Source organism: Sapajus apella, unplaced genomic scaffold (genome assembly GCF_009761245.1).
Source record: "Sapajus apella isolate SASKATOON/1434 unplaced genomic scaffold, GSC_monkey_1.0 scaffold143, whole genome shotgun sequence".
NCBI lineage: Eukaryota > Metazoa > Chordata > Mammalia > Primates > Cebidae > Sapajus > Sapajus apella.
Window position 1 is genome coordinate 2,575,765 of NW_022437083.1, and position 23,247 is coordinate 2,599,011.

Consider the following 23,247-nt stretch of genomic DNA (forward strand, 5'->3'; position numbering starts at 1 on the left):
GTGAGATGGTATCTCATTGTGGTTTTGACTTGCATTTCTCTAATGATTGGTGACGGTGAGTTTTTGGGGTTTTTTTGATTTTTTTTTTTTTTTTTTTTTTGAGACAGAGTGTCACTCTGTGGCCCGAGCTGGAGTGCAGTGGTGCGATCTTGGCCTACTGCAATCTCTGCTGCCCAGGTTCAAGCAATTCTCCTGCCTCAGCCTCCCGAGAAGCTGGGATTACAGGTGCCTGCCACACCAGGCTAATTTTTGTAGTTTTAGTAGAGACGGGGGTCTCACCATCTTGGCCATGCTGGTCTTGAATGCCTAACCTTATAATCCACCCGCCTTGGCCTCCCAAAGCTGGGATTACAGGCATGAGCCGCTGTGCCTGGCCACTTTTTTTTCATATGTTTGTTGGTGGCATAAATGTCTTTTGATAAATGTCTATTCATATCCTTTCCCCACTTTTTGATGGGGTTATTTTTTTTTCTTGTAAATTTGTTTGATTTCCTTGTAAATCCTGGATATTAGACCTTTGTCAGATGGGTAGATTGCAAAAATTTTCTCTTATTTTATAGTTGCCTCTTTGTTCTGATGGTAGTTTCTTTTGTTGTACAGAAGCTCTTTAGTTTAATTACATCCCAATTTTCAATTTTAGCTTTTTTTTTTGAGATGGAGTCCTGCTCTGTTGCCCAGGCTGGAGTTCAGTGGCACGGTCTCAGCTCACTGCAACCTCCGACTCCTGGGTTCAAGTGATTCTGCTGCCTCAGCCTCCTGAGTAGCTGCGATTACAGGTGACTGCCACCATGCCCGGCTAATTTTTTTGTATATTTAGTACAGACAAGGTTTTGGGGTTTCACCATGTTGGCCAGTCTGGTCTCTAACTCCTGACCTCAGGTGGTCCACCTGCCTCGGCCTCCCAAAGTGCTCGGATTACAGGTGTGAGCCACTGCAGCCAGCCCGATTTCAGCTTTTGGCGATTTCAACATAAAATCTTTGCCCATGCCTATGTCCTGAATGGTATTGCCTAGGTTTTCTTCTAGGGTTTTTATGGTTTTGGGTTTCCATTTAAGTCTTTAGTCCATCTTGAGTTAGTTTTTGTATAAGATGTAAGGAAGGGTCCAGTTTCAGTTTTTGCCTATGGCTAACCAGTTTTCCCAGCATCATTTATTAAATAGAGAACCCTTTCTCCATTGCTTGCTGTTGTTGTTGAGGCTTGTCAACAATCAGACGGCTGTAGATGTGTGGTCTTATTTCCGAGGTCTCTATTCTGTTTCATTGGCCTATATACCAGTTTTGATACCAGTACCATGTTGTTTTGGTTACTGTGGACTTGCAGTATAGTTTGAAATCAGGTAGTGTGACGTCTCCCACTTTGTTATTTTTACTTAGGATTGTCTTGGCTATTTAGGCTCTTTTTTGGTTCTATATGAATTGTAAAGCAGTTTTTTCTAATTCTGTGAAGAATGTCAATGGTAGTTTGATGGAAATAGCATTGAATCTATAAATTACTTTGGGCAGTATGGCCATTTTCGTGATATTGATTCTTCCTATCCATAAGAATGCAATGTTTTTCCATTTGTTTGTGTCCTCTCTTATTTCCTTGAGCCGTGCATTGTAGTTCTTTTTGAAGAGATCCTTCACATCCCTTGTTAGCTGTATTCCTAGGTATTTTATTCTCTTTGTAGCAATTGTGAATGAAAGTTCATGCATGATTTAGCTCTCTGCTTGCCCACTGTTGGTGTATAGGAATGCTTGTGATTTTTGCACATTGATTTTGTATCCTGAGACTTTGCTGAATTTGCTTATCCACTTAAGGAATTTTTGGGCTGAGACAACAGGGTTTTCTAAATGTAGGATCATGTAATCTGCAAACAGAGACAATTTGACTTCCTCTCTTCCTATTAGCACCATTTCTTTCTCTCACCTGATTACCCTGGCCAGAACTTCCAATACTATGGTCAATAGGAGTGGTAAGAGGGCATCCTTGTCTTGTGCTAGTTTTCAAAGGGAATGCTTCCTGCTTTTGCTCATTCAGTATGATATTGGCTGTGGGTTTGTCATAAATAGGTCTTATTATTTTGAGGTATGTTCCATCAATACCTAGTTTATTGAGAATTTTTAACATGAAGGGACGTTGAATTTTATCAGAGGCCTTTTCTGCATCTATTGAGATAATCATGTGGTTTTTGACATTGGTTCTTTCTATGTGATGCATTACATTTATTTATTTGCATATGTTGAGCCAGCCTTGCATCCCAGGGATGAAGCTGACTTGATCGTGGTGGATATGCTTTTTGATGTGCTGTTGGGTTGAGTTTGCCAGTATTTTATTGAGGATTTTTGCACTGATGGTTATCAGGGATATGGGCCTGAAGTTCTGTGTGATTTTTTGTTGTGTCTCTTCCTGGTTTTGGTATCAGGATGATGCTGGCCTCATTAAATGAATTAGGGAGAAGTCCTTCCTTTTCAATTATTTGGAATAGTTTCTGAAGGAATGGTACCAGCTCCTCTTTGTTCCTCTGATAGAATTCAGCTGTGAATCTGTCTGGCTCTGGACTCTTTTGGCTGGTAGGCTATGTATTACTGCCTCAATTTCAGAACTTGCTATTGGTCTATTCAGGGATTTGACTTCTTCTTGGTCTAATCTTGGGAGGGTGTATGTGTTCAGGAACTTATCAGTTTCTTCTAGATTTTCTAGTTTATTTGCGTAGAAGTGTTTATAGTATTCTCTGATGGTAGTTTGTATTTCTGTGGGGTCAGTGGTGATATCCCCTTTATCATTTTTTATTGTGTCTATTTGATTCTTCTCTCTTTTCTTTATTAGTCTAGCTAATGGTCTATTTTATTAATGTTTCAAAAACCAGCTCCTGGATTCGTTAATTTTTTGAAGGGATTTTCATGTCTTTATCTCCTTCGGTTCCATTCTGATCTTAGTTATTTCTTGTCTTCTGCTAGTTTTTGAATTTGTTTGCCCTTCTCTAGTTCTTTTAATTGTGATGTTAGGGTGTCAATTTGAGATCGTTCTAGCTTTCTGATGTGGGCATTTAGCGCTATAAATTTCTGTCTTCGCACAGTTTTAGCTGTGTCCCAGAGATTCTGATATGTTGTCTCTTTGTTTCCATTGGTTTCAAAGAACTTCTTGATTTCTGCCTTAATTTTATTATTTACCCAGGAGACATTCAGGAACAGGTTGTTCAATTTCCTTGCAGTTGTGTGGTTTTGAGTGAGTTGTTTTTTGTTTTTGTTTTGTTTTGTTTTTGAGACAGGGTCTCACTCTGTCACCAGGCTGGAATGCAGTGGCACGATATCAGCTCACTGCAACCTCCAACTCCCGGGTTCAAGCGATTCTCCTGCCTCAGTCTCCTGAGTAGATGGGACTACAGGTGCATGCCACCACAACTGGCTAATTTTTCTATTTTTAGTAGAGATGGGGTTTCACTGTGTTGGCCAGGACGGTCTCAATCTCCTGGCCTCGTGATCCACCAGCCTCAACCTCCCAAAGTGCTGGGATTATAGGCGTGAGCCACCACACCCAGCCTTTGAGTGAGTTTCTTAATCCTGAGTTCTAATTTGATTGCACTGTGGTCTGAGAGGCTGTTATGATTTCAGTTCTTTTGCATTTGCTGAGAACCGCCTGCCTTGGCCTCCTAACATGCTGGGATTACAGGTGTAAGCCCCCGTGTCTGACCTGAAAATTCTTTTCTTTAAGAATGTTGTGTGTTGGCCCCCCCTCTCTTCTGGCTTGTAGGGCTTCTTCTGAAAGATCTGCTGTTAGCTTTATGGGCTTCCCTTTGTAGGTGACCTGGCCTTTCTCTCTGGCTGCCCTTAACATTTTTTCCTTTATTTCAACCTTGGAGAATCTGATGATTATGTGTCTTGGGTTGATTTTCTCATGGAGTATCTTAGTGGGGTTCTCTGCATTTCCTGAATTTGAATGTTGATCTGTCTTGCTAGGTTGAGGAAGTTCTCCTGGATAATGTCCTGAAGTGTTTTCCAACTTGGTTCCATTCTCCCTGTCTCTCTCAGATATCCAATCAGTCATAGATCTTTTTACATAGTCCCATATTTCTCGGAGGTTTTATTCATTCCTTTTCATTCTTTTTTCTCTAATCTTGTCTGCCTACCTTATTTCAGCAAGATAGTATTCCATCTCTGATATTCTTTCTTCCACTTGATTGATTTGGCTGTTGATACTTGTGTGTGCTTCACGTGCTCTCGTGCTAGGTTTTTCAGTTCCATGAGGTCATTTACGTTCCTCTGTAAACATATTCTAGTTAGCAGCTCCTGCATCCTTTTATCAAGGTTCTTAGCTTCTTTGCATTGGGGTAGAACATTCTCCTTTACCTAAGCAAAATTTGTTATTACCGACCTTCCGAAGCCTACTTCTGCCAATTCATCCATCTCATCGTCCGTCCAGTTCTGCGCCCTTGCTGAACAGGTGCTGCAGTCACTTGGAGGAGAAAAGGCACTCTGGCCTTTTGGGTTTTCAGTGTTGTTGTTGTTGTTGTTGATTCTTTCTCAACTTCATGAGTTTGTCGCATTTAGATCTTTGAGGCTGCTGACCTTTGGATAAGGTTTTTGTGGGGCTTCTTTTTTGTCGATGCTGTTGTCGTTGCGTTCTGTTTGTTTTTCTGTCAGTAGTCAGGTCCCTCTTCCGTAGGGCTGCTGCAGTTTGCGGGGTTTCACTTCAGGCCGTATTCATCTGGTTCGCTCTCCTGCTCCTGAAGATGTCACTTGAGGAGGCTGGAAAACAGTAAAGATGGGTGTCTCCTCCTTCCTCTGGGATCTCTGACCTTGAGGGGCACTGAGCTGATGCCAGTAGAAACACTCCCGTACAGGGTGTCTGACAACTCCTGCTGGGGGCTCTCACCCAGTGGGGTAGCACAGGAAGCAGCACCCATTTGACCATGCGCTTTGGCTGTGCCTTGGTGGAGGGGTGTGCTGTGCTGGAACCTACTCATCTGGGCTGCCCAGCTTCCCTAGAGGTAGCAGGAGGGAAGACTAAATCTGCTGGTCCACGGAGACTGTGGCTGTCTTTTTTTTTTTTTTTTGAGAGAGAGTTTCACTGTTGTTGCCTAGGCTGGAGTGCTGGAGTGCAATGGTGTGATCTTGGCTCGCTGCAACCTCCGCCTCCTGGGTTCAAGCAATTCTCCTGCCTCGGCCTCCCAAGTAGCTGGGCATGTGCCACTATGCCCGGCTAATTTTTTGTATTTTTAGTAGAGACAGAGTTTCTCCAAGTTGGTCAGGCTGGTCTTGAACTCCTGACCTCAGGTGAGCCGCCTGCTTCAACCTCCCAAAGTGCTGGAATTACAGGCGTGAGCTACCGCACCCAGCGAGAGTGTCGTAATCTTTATTGCAGGGTCTTTTCTTCAAGCTTTCCTCCAGGCAAGTCTCTAAACCACTGACCTGGAGCAGGTTTTATTGACCAGACCTGACCCTGGGGCTCATACAGCAGCGATGTTAACTGGCCGCCCTGATGCAGGCTGTGCTGTGAGCCTGAACGTTTCCTTCCCTACAGGTACCATTTAGTCTCCACGGCAGGGACGCTGCCTTCATCTTCTTCTACCTCTTAGGCTGTTTTAAGGAGAGGAGTATTTGGCAACTTGAGCAAGAAAGACTGGCCACTTCAAATCACATCAAATATATGAAAACTCAATTTTATTTCTAAATTCCTTGAAAACAGATTGATGACACCTTTTCATTTGAAAAGGACATCTACATTACAGGATTTTAAAAACAACTACTTTATGTCATTGACAAATTTACTTTTGAGGTCCTGAAGGTGTACAACACAGCCCTCAACCAGATGGCTGGTAACTCTGCAGAATATCAACCTTATTTCCACTCTGGGTGTTTTGAGTTTAATTACCAAATATCTTCTTCTGATTAAGAGTTTTAAGTCCGCCTACTGTCGCCGTGGAGGAAACAGCTCTGTTCAAAGAAGGAGCAGTGCCTTAGCCTTGATGTTCATATTCCTTAATGGAATACCTCTTCATTCATGGAAAAAAGGTTTTCAATAAATAACAAAATACCACAAAATTGTTGAAGCTGAGTTTATTGTTGTATCATAATAACTGTATAGGAAAAAGTTTTAGCATCAACGTAAGAAATGGCATTGTTATGGGGCTTTTTTTTTTGAAACATGGCCTGACTTTGTTGCCCAGGCTGGAGTGCAGTAGCGCGAACTCAGCTCACTGCGTCCTCCGCCTCCTGGGCTCAAGCCATCCTCCCGCCTCAGCCTCCCTAGTGGCTGGGACCACAGGCACGAGCCACTGTTGTATATTTTTTTGGTAGAGATGGGGTTTCATCATGTTGCCTAGGCTAGTCTCAAACTTTGGGACTCAGGCGGGCCACTCACCTCAGCCTCCAATCGTGCTGAGGTTACAGGATTGAGCCACCACACCCAGCCAGCTCTGTTGTTTTTTAATAAACATTTTACTGTTTGTGGACAAACTTCACAAAAAGCTAAAAATTTGTGTGGAAAAACTTCAATACAAACTGCCCAATCTAATGTAAAATATAAAATGAAACTAGATTGTTATCAATGAATCTCTATTGTGCCTATCTCCTTATCAATGTGCCTAGACTCTTGTTCAGACCACCTGGCAAAAGGGCCACCTTCTGACTTTCACAGGCCCTACACACTTATATCTTCCTGGGCCCCTCCCTCTGTAAAAGAAAAACATTAAAAATCATGCTATGACTGCAAAGACTATCAATCAAGGCTGAATTCATTATTACTTGGATTTTTTTTTTCTTGTAATTGTAAAAGAAATTAACATGAAAACATTTTCTGGTCTCTAAAAAGTACCGGGAGTCACCATCCCTGTGGCCTCTGGGCCTCACCATTCCATCAGCCCTGCTGGCCATGACGAAGCAGGGCACCCTGAGAAGCCGCTCCCCAATGCTTGTCCTGAGCTCAGCCACCATCCTCCCCACGTGATTTTGAAAACAGAACAGAATTCACTCTTACTTCAGTTAAAAAGAAAAAGGGATGCAGGAAGAAGTTCTGGATTGTAAGTAGAGGGACCTGCAAAGACCATCCACGGGGAAAGCAAAATGAAAGAAAAATAATTACATGTGTGAATATAAGGCAGGGACTCTTCTGCCCCACCTCCCCCCACCAAAAATACCATTATTCCAGAGAAGAGGGAGTGTCCCTTTCACTTGGGTCTTCATAAATTCTCTTCCATAACTGGGCACGCGCTCTCCATTACTTTCTGCAGAATGAACAAGCCTGTTTGAGCAAATGCCAATAGGGTATGGATTCAGGCAGGCGGCACGTTCACATGCACAAGCTCACGGCCTTTCCCTCTCTGTCCTGCTGGGGCGGCAATGTTCCTGGGCTTTTCAGGTGGGAAACAGGAGGGGAAAAAGAGAATCACAAGTGAAAAATGTGAGAGGATGGGATTAGGAGATGGGTTGGGAAGAAAAATTGACAGGAGTGAGTACAAGACTAAGGAGAAGAAAGGATGACGATGAAAAAGGAATCAGGCTACTCATCTACTGGGCAGTGTTTGAAAAATATGTGTATAGGACATGAGGGTAATTTCATTTTTTTAAATGCATGATATGTGCGTATTTTAGTTAAACATTTTTGTGAGACTGAGACACATGAATCTTCACTTTTAAGCTTCATAAGTGGAAAGTACAAGGTGCACTCAATCAGTAATTCCATTATAGTTCTTCCAGAATAGGCTGGAAATGGTGTGCCTCTAATCCCAGAACTTTGGGAGGCTGAGGCGGGAGGATTCCTTGAGCCCTGGAGTTCAAGACCAACCTGGGCAACATAGCAAGACCTCATCTCTACAAAAAAAGGATTAGCTACGCATGATGGCACATGCTTGTGGTCCTAGCTACTTGGGAGGCTGAGCTGTGAGGACTGCTCGAGTCCATAGGTCAAGGCTGCAGTGAGCCCTGAGTACGCCACTGCACTTCAGCCTGGGTGGCAGAGCAAGATCCTATCTCAAAAAAACAAAACAAAACAAAATCTTTGGAGGCAAACATAATGGAGGCAAAATGTTGGCACATGTTATTTATTGCAATATTCATTATCAGTAGGTGCCTGCATATGCAGGCAAAATTCTTAGCTATGGTTAAGTAAATAAATGTTTATATTCATCATTTTGTCACCTGGTGACACGGAGTGCTTCCGGTAAAAAATAGTTGTGTAATAAAACCTTCAATTTCACTGAGCTTAGACTCTCATCTCATGAAGTTTTTCTGTCTTCTGTTCAAACGAATGACAGCACTGCTTCCCTCGTCCTTTTCAGGTAGACGCAGTTCTACAAAGAGCAATCCTTACCAGACCTCTCTTTCAGGTGAAGCAACCTCCTCACCCCATTCCAGTGTGAGAAACACATTCTTGATGACATCACAGGTGCCAAAAATGACAACATCCGCAGACTCCACTCCAGGAACCAAAGAAGAAACATCAACAATTGGAAGTAAAAACACTGCCCTAGTCACCTCAGCAGGCTCAGTAACAGCTACACTAGAGGGACAATCAACAGCAACTTCTTTGAGAACCTCCAATCAGGAAATATCAGCTTCATCTCAGAACCACCAGACTCATGGCACGGAGACCACCAGGGAAGCTCAAACCACCACCGTTACCCAGATGTCCACATCACCTCTTTCATCCCCCCCAAGTGTACACAATGTGACAGCAACTGTTTCTCAGGAGACAGCACCTCCAGGCGAAAAAATCACCTCATCCCCTGCCAGTGTCACCAACACGTCCATGACGACACCAAAGGTGACAAGCTTCAGAGACTCCACTCTTGGAAACATAGGGGAGACAACAACACCTGTTACTGAAAGTCTCAGGCCAGTCACTTCAGCAGGCTCAGTAACAGGTGAGTCAGAAGGACAATCAGCAGAAGCTTCCTCAAGGTCTTCTATCCAGGGCACAACAGCTTTTTCTCAGAACCAGCAGACTCAGAGCACAGAGACCACCAGAGAATCTCAAACCAGTACCCTCACACAGATGATTACATCAACTCTTTCCTCCTCCCCAAGAGTACACAACGTGACAGGGACTGTTGCTCAGGAGACATCCCCTCCAGCTGAAAAAACCACCTCATCTCTTTTCAGTGTCAGCAACACACCCATGATATCGAAGACTAGAACAATGACAGCCTTTACAGAGTCCACTTTTAATAACACTGAGGAGACATCAACACCTGCAACTGAAAGTCCTACTCCAGTCCCCTCAGCAGCCTCTGTAACAGCTGAGCCAGAAGGACAATCAACAGCAGTTTCCTCAAAGACCTCTGCCCGGGATATATCAGCCTTTTCTCAGAACCGCCAGACTCAGAGCATGGAGACCACCAGAGAAGCTCAAACAAGCATGGTCACGCAAATGTCCACATTAACTCTTTCGTCCTTTCCGAGTGTACACAACGTGGCAGGGGCTGTTTCTCAGGAGACATTCCCTTCAGGTGAAACAACCACCTCATCTTCTTCCAGTGTCAGCAACACACCCATAATGACATCAAAGACTAGAACAATGACAGCTTTTACAGATCCCACTTTTAACAACACCAAGGAGACATCAGCACCTGGAAGTGTAAGTTCTACCCCAGTCCCCTCAGCAGCCTCAATAACAGCTGAGCCAGAAGGACAATCCACAGCAACTGCTTCAAGGACCTCTACTCTGGACACAGCAGCATTTTCTCAGAACCACCAGACTCAGGGCATGGAAACCACCAGAGAAGCTCAAACCAGTACCCTCACACAGAGAACTACATCAACTCCTTCCTTTTCCCCAAGTGTACTGAATGTGACAGACACTGTTTCTCAGGAGACATCCCCTCCAGATGAAAAGACCACCTCATTCCCCTTCAGTGTCAGCAACACACCCATATTGACATCAAAGATTATAACAAGGACAACCTTTGCAGAGTCCACTTTTAATAATACTGAGGAGACAATGCCTGTTACTGAAGGTCGTCAGCCAGTCACTTCAGCAGTCTCAATAACAGGTGAGCCAAAAGGACAATCACCAGAAAATTCCTCAAGATCCGCTATCCAGGGCACAACAGCTTTTTCTCAGAACCACCAGACTCAGAGCCTGGAGACAACCAGAGAATCTCTAACCACCACCCTCACACAGATGCCCATATCCACTCTTTTTTACTCCCCAAGAGTACATAATGCAACATGGGCTGTTTCTCAGGAGACATCTACTCCAGGGGAAACAACAACCTCATCACCCCCCAGTCTCAGCAACGCACCTGTGATGACATCAGAGGATATAACAATGACAACCTCCACAGACTCCACCCTTGGAAACACAGGGGAGACATCAACACCACTTACTGGAAGTTCTATGCCAGTCACCTCAGCAGTCTCAATAACAACTGAGCCAGAAGGACAATCATCAGCAACTTCCTTAAGGACCTCTACTCGGGACACATCAGCTTCTTCTCAGAACCACCAGTCTCAGGGCACGGAGACCACCAGAGACGCTCACACCAGCACCCTCTCACAGAGAACCATGTCAACTCTTTCCTCTTCCCCAAGTGTACTGAATGTGACAGACACTGTTTCTCAGGAGACATCCCCTACAGAAGAAATGACCACCTCATTCCCCTCTAGTGTCAGCAACACACCCATAATGAAATCAAAGACTGTAACAGTGACAACCCTTGCAGAGTCCACTTCTAATATCACTGAGGAGACACCAACCCCTGGAACTAGAAGTCCTACTCCAGTCCCCTCAGCAGCCTCCATAGCAGCTGAGCCGGAAGGACAATCCACAGCGGCTTCCTTGAGGACCTCTATCTGGGACACATCAGCCTCTTCTCAGAACTACCAGAGTCAGAGCACAGAGACCACCAGGGAATCTCACACTAGCATCCTCACACAGATGATCACATCAACTCCTTCCTTCTCCCCAAGTGTACACAATGTGACAGGGACTGTTTCTCAGGACACATCTCCTCCAGGTGAAATGGCTACCTCATCCCTCTCTAGTGTCACGAACACACCCATGATGATATCAAAGACTATAACAATGACAACCTTCACAAACTCAACTCTTGGAAACACAACAGAGACATCAACACGACTTACCGAAACTCTTATGCCAGTCACCTCAGCATCCTCAATAACAGCTGAGCCAGGACAGTCACTAACAACTTCCTCAAGGACCTTTAACCAGGACACAACAGGTTTTTCTCAGAACCACCAGAACCAAAACATGGAGACCACCAGAGATGCTCCAGCCAGCACCCTCCCACAGAGAACCACACCAACTCCTTCCTCCTCCACAGGTGTATATAATGTGGCAGGAACTGTTGCAGAGGAGACATCCCTGTCAGGTGAAAAAACCACCTCATCTTCCTCCAGTGTCAGCAACACATCCATGATGACATCAAAGGTTATGACAATGACAACCTTTACAGAGTCCACTCCTAAAAACACTGAGGAGACAGCAACACCTGGAACTAAAAGGCCTACCACAGTCACCTCAGCAGCCTCGTTAACAGCTGAGCCAGAAGGACAATCCACAGCAGCTTCATCAAGGACCTCTACCTCGGACACAGCAGATTCTTCTCAGAACCACCAGACTCAGAGCACGGAGACCACCAGAGAAGCTCAAATCAGCACCCTCCCACAGATGTCCACATCAGCTCTTTCATCCTCCCCAAGTGCACACAATGTGACCACAACAGCTTCTCAGGACACATCTCCTCCAGGTGAAACAACTGCCTCATTCCTCTCTAGTGTCACAATGACATCAAAGATGATAACAATGACAACCTCTACAGACTCCACTGTTGGAAACACAGTGGAGACATCAACACCACTTACTGGAAATCTTATGCCAGTCACCTCATCATCCTCAATAACAGCTGAGCCAGAAGGACAATCACCAGCAACTTCCTCCAGGACCTCGGCCTCGGACACTGCAGGTGTTTCTCAGAACCATCAGAGTCAGAGCACGGAGACCACCATAGCATCTGATACCGACACCCTCACACAGAGGCCTACGTCAAGTCTTTCCTCCTCCCCAGGTGTACTCAATGTGACGGAGACTGTGTCTTGGGAGACATCCTCTCCAGATGAAACGACTACCTCATTCCCCTCCAGTGTCAGCAGCACACTCATGATGACATCAGCAATGCCATCCTCCACAGACTCTACTCTTAAAAGTACAGAGGAGACATCAACACCTGGAACTAAAAGTTCTACCTCAGTGAACTCAGCAGTCTCAATAACCGCTGAACCAGAAGGACAATCACAAACAACTTCTTCAAGGAACTCTATCCAGGACACATCAGCTTCCTCTCAGAACCACCAGATTCAGAGCACAGAGACCACCAGAGAGTCTCAAACCAACACCTTCACACAGATGTCCACATCAACTGTTTCATCCTCCCCAAGTGTACACAATGTGACCACAACAGTTTCTCAGGATACATTTCCTCCAGATGAAAAGACTGCCTCATTCCTCTCTAGTGTCACGGACACATCCATGATGACATCAAAGGTTATAACAATGGCAACCTCCACAGACACCACTCGCGGAAACACCGCGGAGCTACCAACACCACTTACTGGAAATATGCCGGTCACCTCATCATCCTCAATAACAGCTGAGCCAGAAGGACAATCACCAGCAACTTCCTCAAGGATGTCTACCCAGGACACAACAGCTTTTTCTCAGAACCACCAGACTCAGAGCATGGAGACCACCAGAGATGCTCAAACCAGCACCCTCCCGCAGAGAACCACATCAACTCTTTCCTCCTCTACAAGTGAACTCAATGTGACAGAGGTTGTGTCTTGGGAGACATCTCATCCAGATGAAATGACCACCTCAGTCCCCTCCAGTGTCACCAACACACCCATGATGACATTCAAGACCATAACAATGACAACCTCCACAGACTCGACTCTTGGAAACACAGAGGAGTCATCAATACCTGGAACTGAAAGTCCTGCCCCAGTCACCTCAGCAGCCTCAATAACGGCTGAAGCAGAAGGACAATCAATAGCAAGTTCGTCAAAGGCCTCTACTCAGGACATGTCAGCATTTTCTCAGAATCATCAGACTCAGAGCATGGACACCACCAGAGAATCTCAAACCGCGACTGTCACAGGAGTGGTGACATCAGCTCCTTTAACCTCAGCACGTAGACACACTCTGACAGGAAGCTTCTCTCAGGAGACAGCCCATCCAGATGAAATGACCACCTCATCCCTCTCTAGTTTCAGCCACACACCAATGATGACACCAAAAGTTATGACAAGGACAGCCTCCACAGACTCCACTCTTGGAAACACAGGGGAGACATCCGTACTCGTTACAGGAAGTCTTATGCCCGTCACCTCAGTAGCCTCAATACCAGTTGAACCAGAAGGAGAATCACCTGCAACTTCCTCGAGGACTTCTACCCAGGACACAGCAGCTTTTCCTCAGAACCAGCAGACTCAGAGCATGGGGACCACCAGAGTACCTCAGATCAACACCCTCACACTGGTTGCATCAACCGTTTTATCCTCACCAAGTGGACTCAATCTGAGTGGAACAGTTTCTCAGGAGACACTCCCTTCTGGTGCAACAACCACCTCATCCCCTTCCAGTGTCAGCAACACATTCCCGGCAACCTCAGAGGTGTTCAGAATGCCAACCTCCACAGATTCTACTCTTGGAAACACAGAGGAGACATCACTATCTGTAAGTGGAACCATTTCTGCCATCACTTCTAAAGTTTCGACCATATGGTGGTCAGACACACTGTCAACAGCACTCTCCCCCAGTTCTTTACCTCCAAAACTATCCACAGCTTTTCACACACACCCGAGTGAGGGTGCAGAGACCACAGGACGGCCCCATGAAAGGAACTCATTCTCTCCAAGGGCATCTCATGAGACATTTACTCCGCATGAAACAACATTGACTTCTTCATTCTCCAGTGAAGGCCACACAACTTGGTTACCAAAAGAGCTGCCTTCAACACCAACAAGTGCTGCCACTATGCTTGTCACAGCAAGTACCACTACGTGGACAGCTGGCGGTATTCCAGGAGTCCCTTCTGAGGTCTCAACAATCGGGGAACCAGGACAGCCCAGCACACGCCCCTCCCATAGTACAACTCTCCCAGAAACAACAGGGGCAGGTGCCCAGACACAATGGACAAAAGAAACGGGGACCACTGGAGAGGTTCTTGTCCACAGCCCAAAATACAGCGTGACCCAGATGACAAAAGCAGCCACATCCGCATCTTCCTCACCTATGCTGGATGGACACACACCACAACAAATTACAATGGCACCATCAACATATCATTCAACAACACATCCCGTAAACACCTCTCCTCAGAGATCATCGGCTGTTTCCCAGGGAGGTCACACTCCAGCCTCGAAGACCACACGAGAATCCCAAGCCACGAGGTCCATCTCCCCCTTGACTGACAGCCTCAAGACAGCCACCACCCCAGCTTCTTCCTTCACAGCCAGCGGACACTCGCCCTCAGAAACTGTTCCTCAGGACGCATCCACCGTAAGTGCCGCAACAACCTTCACCCCAGCCCCCACCAGGGTTGGGCACACAGCCCAGGCCCCAACCACAGCACTGCAGGCGGCACCCAGCAGCCCTGGCGCCACCCTGGGGCCCTCAGGAGGCACATCATTTTCCATCACAGGTGCCATTCCTCCGGCCACCTCTGTGGTGTCAACACCAGTGGGCGCAGAAGGACGATGGACATCAGCCTCTGCCAGCACGTCACCCAACACAGTACCAGCTGTCACCCAAACCCACCAGGCTCGGAGCACAGAGGCCTCTGGAGAAACACAGACCAGCCAGCCGGCCTCCTCAGGGTCAGGTACCATCGCAGCGGGCACAGCTACCCCTTCCTCATCCAGGACGAGTGGCACAACACCTTCAGGAAGCCACGGAATGTCCACCTCAGGCGAGAGCACGCCGCTCTCACCAAGACCCTCCAGGGACACTCACACCCCCCAGTCAACAAGCGAATTGCAGTCCGCCTCAGCCAGTCCTGACGTCACCCCAGGAACGGGGTCCCCATCAGCCAGTCCTGACGTCACCCCAGGAACGGGGTCCCCCTCAGCCAGTCCTGACGCCACCCCAGGAACGGGGTCCCCCTCAGCCAGTCCTGACGCCACCCCAGGAACGGGGTCCCCATCAGCCAGTCCTGACGCCACCCCAGGAACGGGGTCCCCCTCAGCCAGTCCTGACGCCACCTCGGCAAGCGCGGGAACAGGGTCCCCCTCAGCCAGTCCTGACGTCACCCCAGGAACAGGGTCCCCGTCAGCCAGTCCTGACGTCACCCCAGGAACGGGGTCCCCCTCAGCCAGTCCTGACGTCACCCCAGGAACGGGGTCCCCATCAGCCAGTCCTGATGCCACCCCAGGAACGGGGTCCCCCTCAGCCAGTCCTGACATCACCCCGGCAAGCGCGGGGATGGGGTCCGCCATGGTCCCCTCTTCCCCCGCCCTGTCCCAGGTCCCCACCGCAGGGGCACCGCCAGGACAGGCCGGCCCCGCCTCCCCCAGCCCCCCTCCTCGGGAGACGTCCGCCGTTTCCCAGGCGGCGCGGACTCAGGGGACAGGGGCCGGCCGAGGGTCTGACTCCGTCGGCTTGGCGTCCCCGGCGACCCCTGGCACCCTGCGCCATGTCGCGTCTCCTGCTCCCTCCACCGTGGTCTCCAGCAGGCAGGGCCCTTCGGCCACAAGCCAGAGCTGGGTCGTCCACGAGACCGCAGGGGCGGCGGTCCTGACCCCGGTCCACACCGGCCACGACGCCCTGACTGTGGCCACTGGGGCACCCGCATCCTCTGTGGGTGTGTCAGGCAGGCCCAGCTCTGAACACCCTCCAGCCGCTCAAGGGGCGTCCCCCGCGACTAACCCCACCCCCAGGTCCACGCATAGGAGCTCCACACCCAAGTACAGCGACGCAGCAGGTGCCACGCCGACGCCCTCTATGTCCTCGGTCGACAGCACCCTGGAAGCTTCCGCAGCATCACAGCACCCCGAGGGTGCGTCTCCCGCTCCACCAGCATCTCAGCACCCCGAGAGCTCATCTCCCCCTCCACCACCTCAGCACCCTGAGGGCTCATCTCCCACTCCACCACCATCTCAGCACCCGGAGGACGCATCTCCCACTCCACTGCCATCTCAGCACCCCGAGAGCGCGCCTCCCACTCCACCAGCATCTCAGCACCCCGAGAGCGCGTCTCCCCCTCCACCAGCATCTCAGCACCCTGAGGGCGCATCTCCCACTCCACCACCATCTCAGCACCCCGAGGGCGCGTCTCCCCCTCCACCACCATCTCAGCACCCCGAGGGCGCGTCTCCCACTCCACCGCCATCTGGAGACGCGGCTCCCTCCCGTCACACAAGCCCCGCGCGGACCACACTGAGTTTCTCTACCTCCCGCAGCCACTCCGCATTCTCTCCAGCATCCCCTGGCCCTGCTGCCATGCCCAGCTCCACCAGGCGCTTCACAGGCCACGCCACCCCGCCTCCTGCCACCAGTACCTCCTCGGCATCCACAGCGTCCCCAGGCCCAGCTCTGAAGACGGAAACACCTGGTAGCTGCCCCCTTCCTTGCCTTCGTCTCTCCCAGTGACCTCCTCGGTTCAGTTGAGCCTGAGGAGTGCTTGAGAGCACTGGTGAATTACCTGGTGGGGCTGCGTTAGGTCCCACAGCACAGGAGGCGATGGGTGTGGTGGGTGACAGGCCACCCTCCTCCCTGCCCCTGTAGAAAACTGCTTATGTCACAGGCCAGGCGTGGTGGCTCATGCCTGTAATCCCAGCACTTTGGGAGGCCAAGGTGGGTGGATCACTAGATCAGGAGTTCAAGACCAACCTGGCCAACACGGTGAAACCCCATCTTTACTAAAGACAAAAAATTCGCTGGGCATGGTGGCTCCTGCCTGTAATCCCAGCTCCTCAGGAGGCTGAGGCAGGAGAATTGCTTGAACCCGGAAGGCAGAGGGTACAGTGAGCAGAAATCGCGCCATTGCACTCCAGCCTGGGATACAGGGCAAGACTCCGTCTCAAAGAAAGAAAAACCTCTTATGTGGGGAGTGGTTTGGATATGACCAGTAGGTAGATAGACAAGGAGGCGTCTAGCTTTCTCTTCCAGCTCCTGATTTCCTTGAATCTCTCTGACTCTGCGGTTCTCTTACTGTAAGAACCACCCCGCTTTCTCTGTCCCCATGTCCAGGAATGACGACAGCCTCCCTGAAGACAGACCGTGGGAGAAGCACAGCCGCATCACTGCCCCCAGCGGCCTCCCGAACCATCACCTCCGCCATTCCCAACACATCCACAGCTGCCCCCGACCCCATCCCGTCTGAGAAAGGTGAGTCATGCTGTAGGGGTGTGCCCCACGCCTTTTGAGGGGTGACATAACTAAAGGTTCCTTCTCAGCCTGCGGGCCCATGGTCTCTGTTCTCTTGGGTGGAAGGGCCTCACCGAGGACGGGGAGACAGCAGCAGAGTCGCTGCTGAGGGCTGGCTTTGTGCATGGAGCTGGAGAAGAGAAATGAGCCCAGTGCCATTCAGCAAGGGACAGATCGCTGTCTGGTAGAGGCAGTTAGAGGATTAGTCCCAGGGTATAAGCGCACACAGTGGAAAACGACGCGGACCAGGGGCGGGGAGGAGGGCGGGAACAGCTGGAACAAAGGTGTGGAAGGCATGGCAGTGAAAAGTACTCCCGGTCCTGCATGGGGAGGGGAACCCCAAAGCATTTGGGGTTGCTGAAAATGAGAAGAAGAAGAGCCAAGTGCGGCTGGCATGCGGGAGTCCTGTAGGTAAGGACAGCCAGGGAGGACTCAGTTAATTTGCATTTGACAAATGGCACCCTGTGGCTGGAGCGGTCAGATTTGCAGGGAGTGAGGCCAGGAAAGCCTGCGGGATTCCAAGCAGGACAGGGGAGGGCGCCAAGGACTCAGCAGCTGTGAGAACTGTTCCGGACAAGGTTTCTCAAACTGGAGCCTAAGGACCTCTAGGGCGGCCTAGGCTAAATTCGAGGGGTCTTCGAGTTTCTCTGGAGAAATGCCAGCCTGGGAAACAAGTCTCACTCCCTGAAAAGGACTTGCAGTTGCTCATCTTCACTGCGTTGGACTTTTGTCTTTAACGCTGAAAAGGGTCGGGACTGCTGTGAGAGACTGAGAATCGTTGGCTGGTATCCTGGCAGCAGGACCCGTTTTCCTCCAAGCTGGGGAGGGGTGCCAGGCGCAGGGCAGGGAGTACAATGACGACGTGTGCTCCATGCGGTGGAGAGGGAGCAAGAGCCCTTGACGGCTGGCTGGCAGGGCCTCTGGGGCCGTCGGGACCACAGGGCAGGTGCGGGCAGCGTGGCGGGGTCTCTGGGACCCTGCCCAGCCCTAAAGAAGGCCCAGGCCCACTTGGACTTCCTGCTCTTCTTTGTCCTGGCCCAGGAGTTTCCCTCCTCCCCTACGGGTTGGGCGCTGGGGACCTGGAGCTCGTCAGGAGGACTGTGGACTTCACCTCCCCACTCTTCAAGCCCCTGACTGGCTTTCCCCTCGGCTCCTCTCTCCGGGATTCCCTCTACGTGAGTTCTCCACTGCGGCCGCGCAGCCTGAGCTCCCTGGGCCCACTTCTCTCTCCAGCTTCACGATGGAGCCCGGGAACTGGGGGTGGAGGCAGCCTTGGCCGGGCTTCTGGTTTAGTGCACCTCCACAGCCTTCTTGATGTCGGGCCTCTAGCCAAGCAACACGGGGTGCCAGGCGAAGGCTGCCCACCTGCACGCCCTGCCCGCAGCTCGCTGCTACTTCTGCGGGGCCTTCTTATAAGTAAAAAAGCTGCACTTGGGAAACTTGACTGTTCCTGTCGTTTCCATGTTCTGTGATTCGTCTCTGGCCCCCCGTCCCTGTCTCCTGGAGCAGAGTTGGAAGGGCAGTCCTGGCTCCTGCACCCCTCAGGGAGGAGGCTGAGAGGAATACACCATCAGAGGGTGACTCAGCGACGGAGAGAGGGCTGCACCCCCCCCAGGGATGAGCGATGGAGCGAGATCTCCACCCCGAGTGATGGAGAGAGAGAGCTCCACCCCTGAGCAATGCAGGCAGAGATCTCTACCCCTTGAGACATGGAGAGACATCTCCACCCCCTGAGTGATGGAGAGAGAAAGAGATCTCCACCCTCTGAGCAATGGGGAGAGAGAGGTCTCCACCCCCTGAGTGATGGAGAGAGATCTCCACCCCGAGTGATGGAGAGAGAGGTCTCCACCCCTGAGCAATGCAGGCAGAGATCTCTACCCCCTGAGAGATGGAGAGAGATCTCTGCCCCCTGAGTGATGGAGAGAAGGATCTCCACCCCATGAATGATGGAGAGAGGTTTCTAACCCCTGAGAGACAGGGAGGGGGTCTCCATCCCCTGAGCCTCACCTGATGTGTCACAAGCTTCAGGATGGGGCCCAGAGGACCGGCCAAGAGAGGTGTGCCTGTGAGGGGCTGGTGCACAGCCAGGGGTCTGCACTGAAGCAGGACCAAGCCCACCGCCTGAGGACCCAAGGGATGGCCCATACGGAAAGGTCTCTCCCGAAGTCAGGAATAGGACATGACTTCCAGAGGTTGTTAGCATCTCTAAAGCTCCACCCAGAGAGGCCCCTGGGGGTCAGCTTCTGAGGAGCTGGGCCAAGGCTGGGCCGTTTCCTCCCCACCTCCCTCCCTGAATGCTCACACAAAACCCTTGTGCTCAGTTCACAGACAACGGCCAGATCATCTTCCCAGAGTCAGACTACCAGATTTTCTCGTACCCAAACCCGCTCCCAACAGGCTTCACAGGCTGGGACCCTGTGGCCCTGGTGGCTCCGTTCTGGGATGACGCTGATTTCTCCAGTGGTCGGGGGACCATATTTTACCGGGTGAGCCTTTCGAAGCCTGGCAGTCAGGATCCCCCGGCAGCTGGCAGGGAAGGCAAAGAGCTGTGTGGAAGGCATTGCCAGAGTTACTGCTGCCACCACCAGGGCCCCTGCCGGCAGGGGACTGAGGCTTAAATACGGGTGTGGAAGGGAGCAGGCAAGGGATATTAAGCTGACTCAGGAACACCCCAACCCCATCAAGAGAAGACCTGCAGGTGTCAGGGATGGGGGCTAACAGTGCAGCATTTGATTGTAAACTAAGGCTGCGGGGTGTCGGTCCTAACAGGAGGGGTCCGGCAGGGCCAATTAGGGGAAGCCTGTGATGAGAGCCACTGCAGCAAGCGTGGACAGGGCAGTGCAGAGGCTCCAAGACGGAGAGAGCCACGCCTGTCCTCAAGCAGCTCAGATGAGGCATGGGAGGGGAAAGGGGGCCCGAGTGGCTGTGCCCTCTGGGACAGTCTGAGCTAAGAGACGCTAGAGTTCAAGTCCAGAGGTCTTGGACGTCGTGGCCAGGACCCTGCACCCCGCACACTGCAGGCCTTCCTGCAGCCCAGGTTTGAATTGAACTTCACTTCAGAAGAGCTCATGGTAAAAATGCAGGCCTGGGACAGGGGAGGGAAGGCCATGTGGGTGGGTCAACGTGGGCAGGATCCCCAGGTAGAAAGAGGGAGCCCATGGGTGGGAGTGGGACCCTCGTTGGCTTGTTCTCATCTGCTCTCCTTTCCCAGGAATACGAGACGCTCTACGGTGAAGCCAGCCCGCTAGTCCTGCAGGCCGAGTCTTGGATTAGAAAGATCACAAACAACGGGGACTACAAGGCCAGGTGGACCCTAAAGGTCACGTGGGTCGGTGCCCATGCCTATCCTGCGCAGTGGAGCCTCGGGGTGAGTAGACCCGTGGACAGCTCCCTGGGAGCCATCTGGGACTCAGACATCCTCGAATTCTAGGCAGGGGCTACTCTTCCAAAGCCCTCTCTGGCTCCAGGAAAGATTGCTGATCATAGCAAGCCCAGCCCACCCGCCCACTGCCACCACCGCTGGCTGAGCCCTCACCGTGGCCTGCCTTGGCCCTTTGCCTGTTTGACCTCCCAGCAAACCAGGTGTTATTAGGTTGAAACATAGCAAGTGGCATTTCTGCAAGTCAAAAATGTCTGGCTATTGGCAATTTCACGTGGCTCAATCTGGTATTATTATCCACATTTTAGGGATGAGGCAGACAATGGTTAGAGAGATTAGTAGCTTGCTCAGTCACGAAGCTACAAATGGCAAAGCCAGGTCTGGAGTGGAGGTTCCTCTGACTCCAGCGTCTGGCTCTTAAGCACAAGGCCATTCAGTTTTGACATGGGGCTCATGGCGCCCTCTCCTCTGTCCTCCCTCTGAGGACCCCACTCTGTAGTCACAAGGTTCTTCCTCATACCTGGTCTAAAGTCACTCATTTCTTCATTCACTCAACAAAAGTTCACTGGTCACCTCCTGTGGACAAGGCGTGTGCCTTCAGCAAACCCCAGTGTCACCTGAGCCGGTCATCCACGCTGTTCAGGTGGAGGGGACGATTTGGGCAATGTCCTTAAATATCCCCCAGGGAGCTAATTAAGTCCTCTCTCAGACTCTCTGGTATCTTGGCTCAGCTCTCGGGTTCTGGCAGCTTTCTCTTACAAACACTGATCCAACTGAATTATAACCCAGAACGCTTTATCTCCCCTCCTGGAGGATAGTCACAAAAAGGCAAATACACCGTGGTAAGTGCTTTCACACCCAGGGTGACGCTGCCCTAACTGACCCAAAACTTGCCAGCCTTTTGGGGCCCATGCCTTTGCCGTGGGCAGACCAGGAACAGGTGATGCGCACGTCAAAGCAGGGCTGTGGGACCGGTGGGAGGATGTAAGAGAGGAGACCCCCGCTCACTCACGGGCACCTGTGTTTGCTTCCACCCACCCCCAGACCAACACCTACCAGGCTGTGCTCTCCACGGACGGGAGCAGGTCCTATGCCCTGTTTCTCTACCAGAGTGGTGGCATGCAGTGGGACGCGGCCCGGCACGCAGGCAGCCCGGTGCTCATGGGCTTCTCCAGGTAGGATGGGGGGGCTGTCTGCACTGAGCGATGGCAGGAGGGGTGCCGAGCGCGGTTTCACTGCACACACATTCCCTCCTGGCTGATGCTTCTGACTCACACTGGCTCCAGCTCCCACTGGGGCCAGGCATCTGGCTGCTTCACATGAAAAGATCACCCATTTGTCCACCATTCCCTTTCCCATCCCAGTCTCCGCCATTGCAATAATTACCAGCGCTCTGGCTTCCCCGATTTCCACTATCAGCTGGCCGCTCTAAACGTCTCAGATGTCACGATAATAACATCCAAGGCTGACTGCACTAACACTTCATGTACGTTGTTCGTTTGATTGTCACGACCACCCTGTGAGACAGATACTATTTATTATCCGCATTCTACTGAGATACAAGTAGACTAGCAATTTGCCTCAAGTCCCAGAGCTGGGAAGTGGCAACGTGGAGGTTTGAGCCCAGACATCTGAGGCTAGAATCTGCCTTCCTAAGAATTACTCACTAACCCAGGGGGCACCCGAAGGCTTAAATGAAGCCGGTGGTGGAGGGAGAGAAGAGGCGGGGGCTGCGGGCGGTTGAAATGCGGATTCCTCCGTCGCGTGGAGGAGGCCGTCTCCGACGTGACAGCGCCCCGCGTCTGTTCCATAAGCTGGTGTGTGGCAATCAGTGTGAAGGTCACATGTCTCTTGTTCTTGATAATTGCCCCCCTTGGTCTCCCCTTACCTCAGGTGTGTTCAGGTTGCCCCTTTAATCACACTGCTTTCGCTAGTTTTTTGATGTGGACGAAGGAGTAAGGAGTGGAATTACCCAACTACTAGGAATGTCACACGGTCCAAGTACGCCTGAGGAAGGTGCCATGCAGGGGGGCACCATCCCGCTGTGTCAGGGAGGAGGAAAGCCCAGGCACCCGGGTGGGGCTGCAGGCGGCCGTTCCAGGCTTTCCTGCTTCCCGAGCCGTGCTCGGACCCCACACCTGCAGACGGTGACGGAGACGGTGGGCCTCAATACAACACCACCACCTGTTGTATTGAGGCCCCACTCAGTTCTGAGCGATTCGCAGGTGTTACTGCATTTAATCCTCATAATACTGCAAGGTGCGTGCTACTGTCATCCCTTTATACAGATGTGAAAACTAAGACTCAGAGAGGGTCAGTGACTTGCCTGTGGCCACCAGGCTAGTAAGTGTGAGGATCAGCAGTTGAATCCATCACTGTCTAACTCCAGAGACGCTCTTAGCATCCCAGTACACTGTCCCTACAGACTGTCCCTCTCCAATCCCTTAGCGTCCCAATACACTGTCCCTACAGACTGTCCCTCTCCAATCCCTTAGCGTCCCAG

General features: G+C 50.8%; 2 protein-coding genes across 3 annotated transcripts in view; both read left to right on the forward strand.

Annotated features, from left to right (window-relative positions):
* Window positions 1-8,206: 8,206 nt before the first annotated feature.
* On the forward strand, window positions 8,207-16,224 carry LOC116540657 (mucin-19-like). The gene is made up of 4 exons (XM_032264234.1): window positions 8,207-10,937; window positions 11,691-15,215; window positions 15,372-15,995; window positions 16,100-16,224. The coding sequence occupies exons 1-4, from the start codon at window positions 8,228-8,230 to the stop codon at window positions 16,222-16,224; spliced, it is 6,984 nt and encodes a 2,327-aa protein (XP_032120125.1). The 5' UTR covers window positions 8,207-8,227.
* A 68-nt stretch (window positions 16,225-16,292) lies between these two features.
* Window positions 16,293-23,247, forward strand: part of LOC116540612 (mucin-4-like) — a 27,791-nt gene continuing 20,836 nt past the window's right edge. For both annotated transcript variants that reach the window (XM_032264168.1, XM_032264167.1), the window contains exons 1-6: window positions 16,293-16,550; window positions 17,189-17,326; window positions 18,407-18,540; window positions 19,687-19,851; window positions 20,577-20,732; window positions 21,789-21,919. In XM_032264168.1, the coding sequence (XP_032120059.1) occupies window positions 16,439-16,550; window positions 17,189-17,326; window positions 18,407-18,540; window positions 19,687-19,851; window positions 20,577-20,732; window positions 21,789-21,919 (836 nt within the window). In that variant the 5' untranslated portion in view covers window positions 16,293-16,438. The remainder of the gene's footprint in view (window positions 16,551-17,188; window positions 17,327-18,406; window positions 18,541-19,686; window positions 19,852-20,576; window positions 20,733-21,788; window positions 21,920-23,247) is intronic.

Excerpts from the sequence above, each read along its gene's own strand:
- LOC116540657 (XM_032264234.1), top strand. The coding sequence starts at position 8,228 with ATGACAGCACTGCTTCCCTCGTCCTTTTCAGGTAGACGCAGTTCTACA. Across the intron at positions 10,938-11,690 it reads TCAGGACACATCTCCTCCAG|GTGAAACAACTGCCTCATTC; the intron begins GTGAAATGGCTA and ends CATCTCCTCCAG. Across the intron at positions 15,996-16,099 it reads AGCATCACAGCACCCCGAGG|CACCCGGAGGACGCATCTCC; the intron begins GTGCGTCTCCCG and ends CCACCATCTCAG.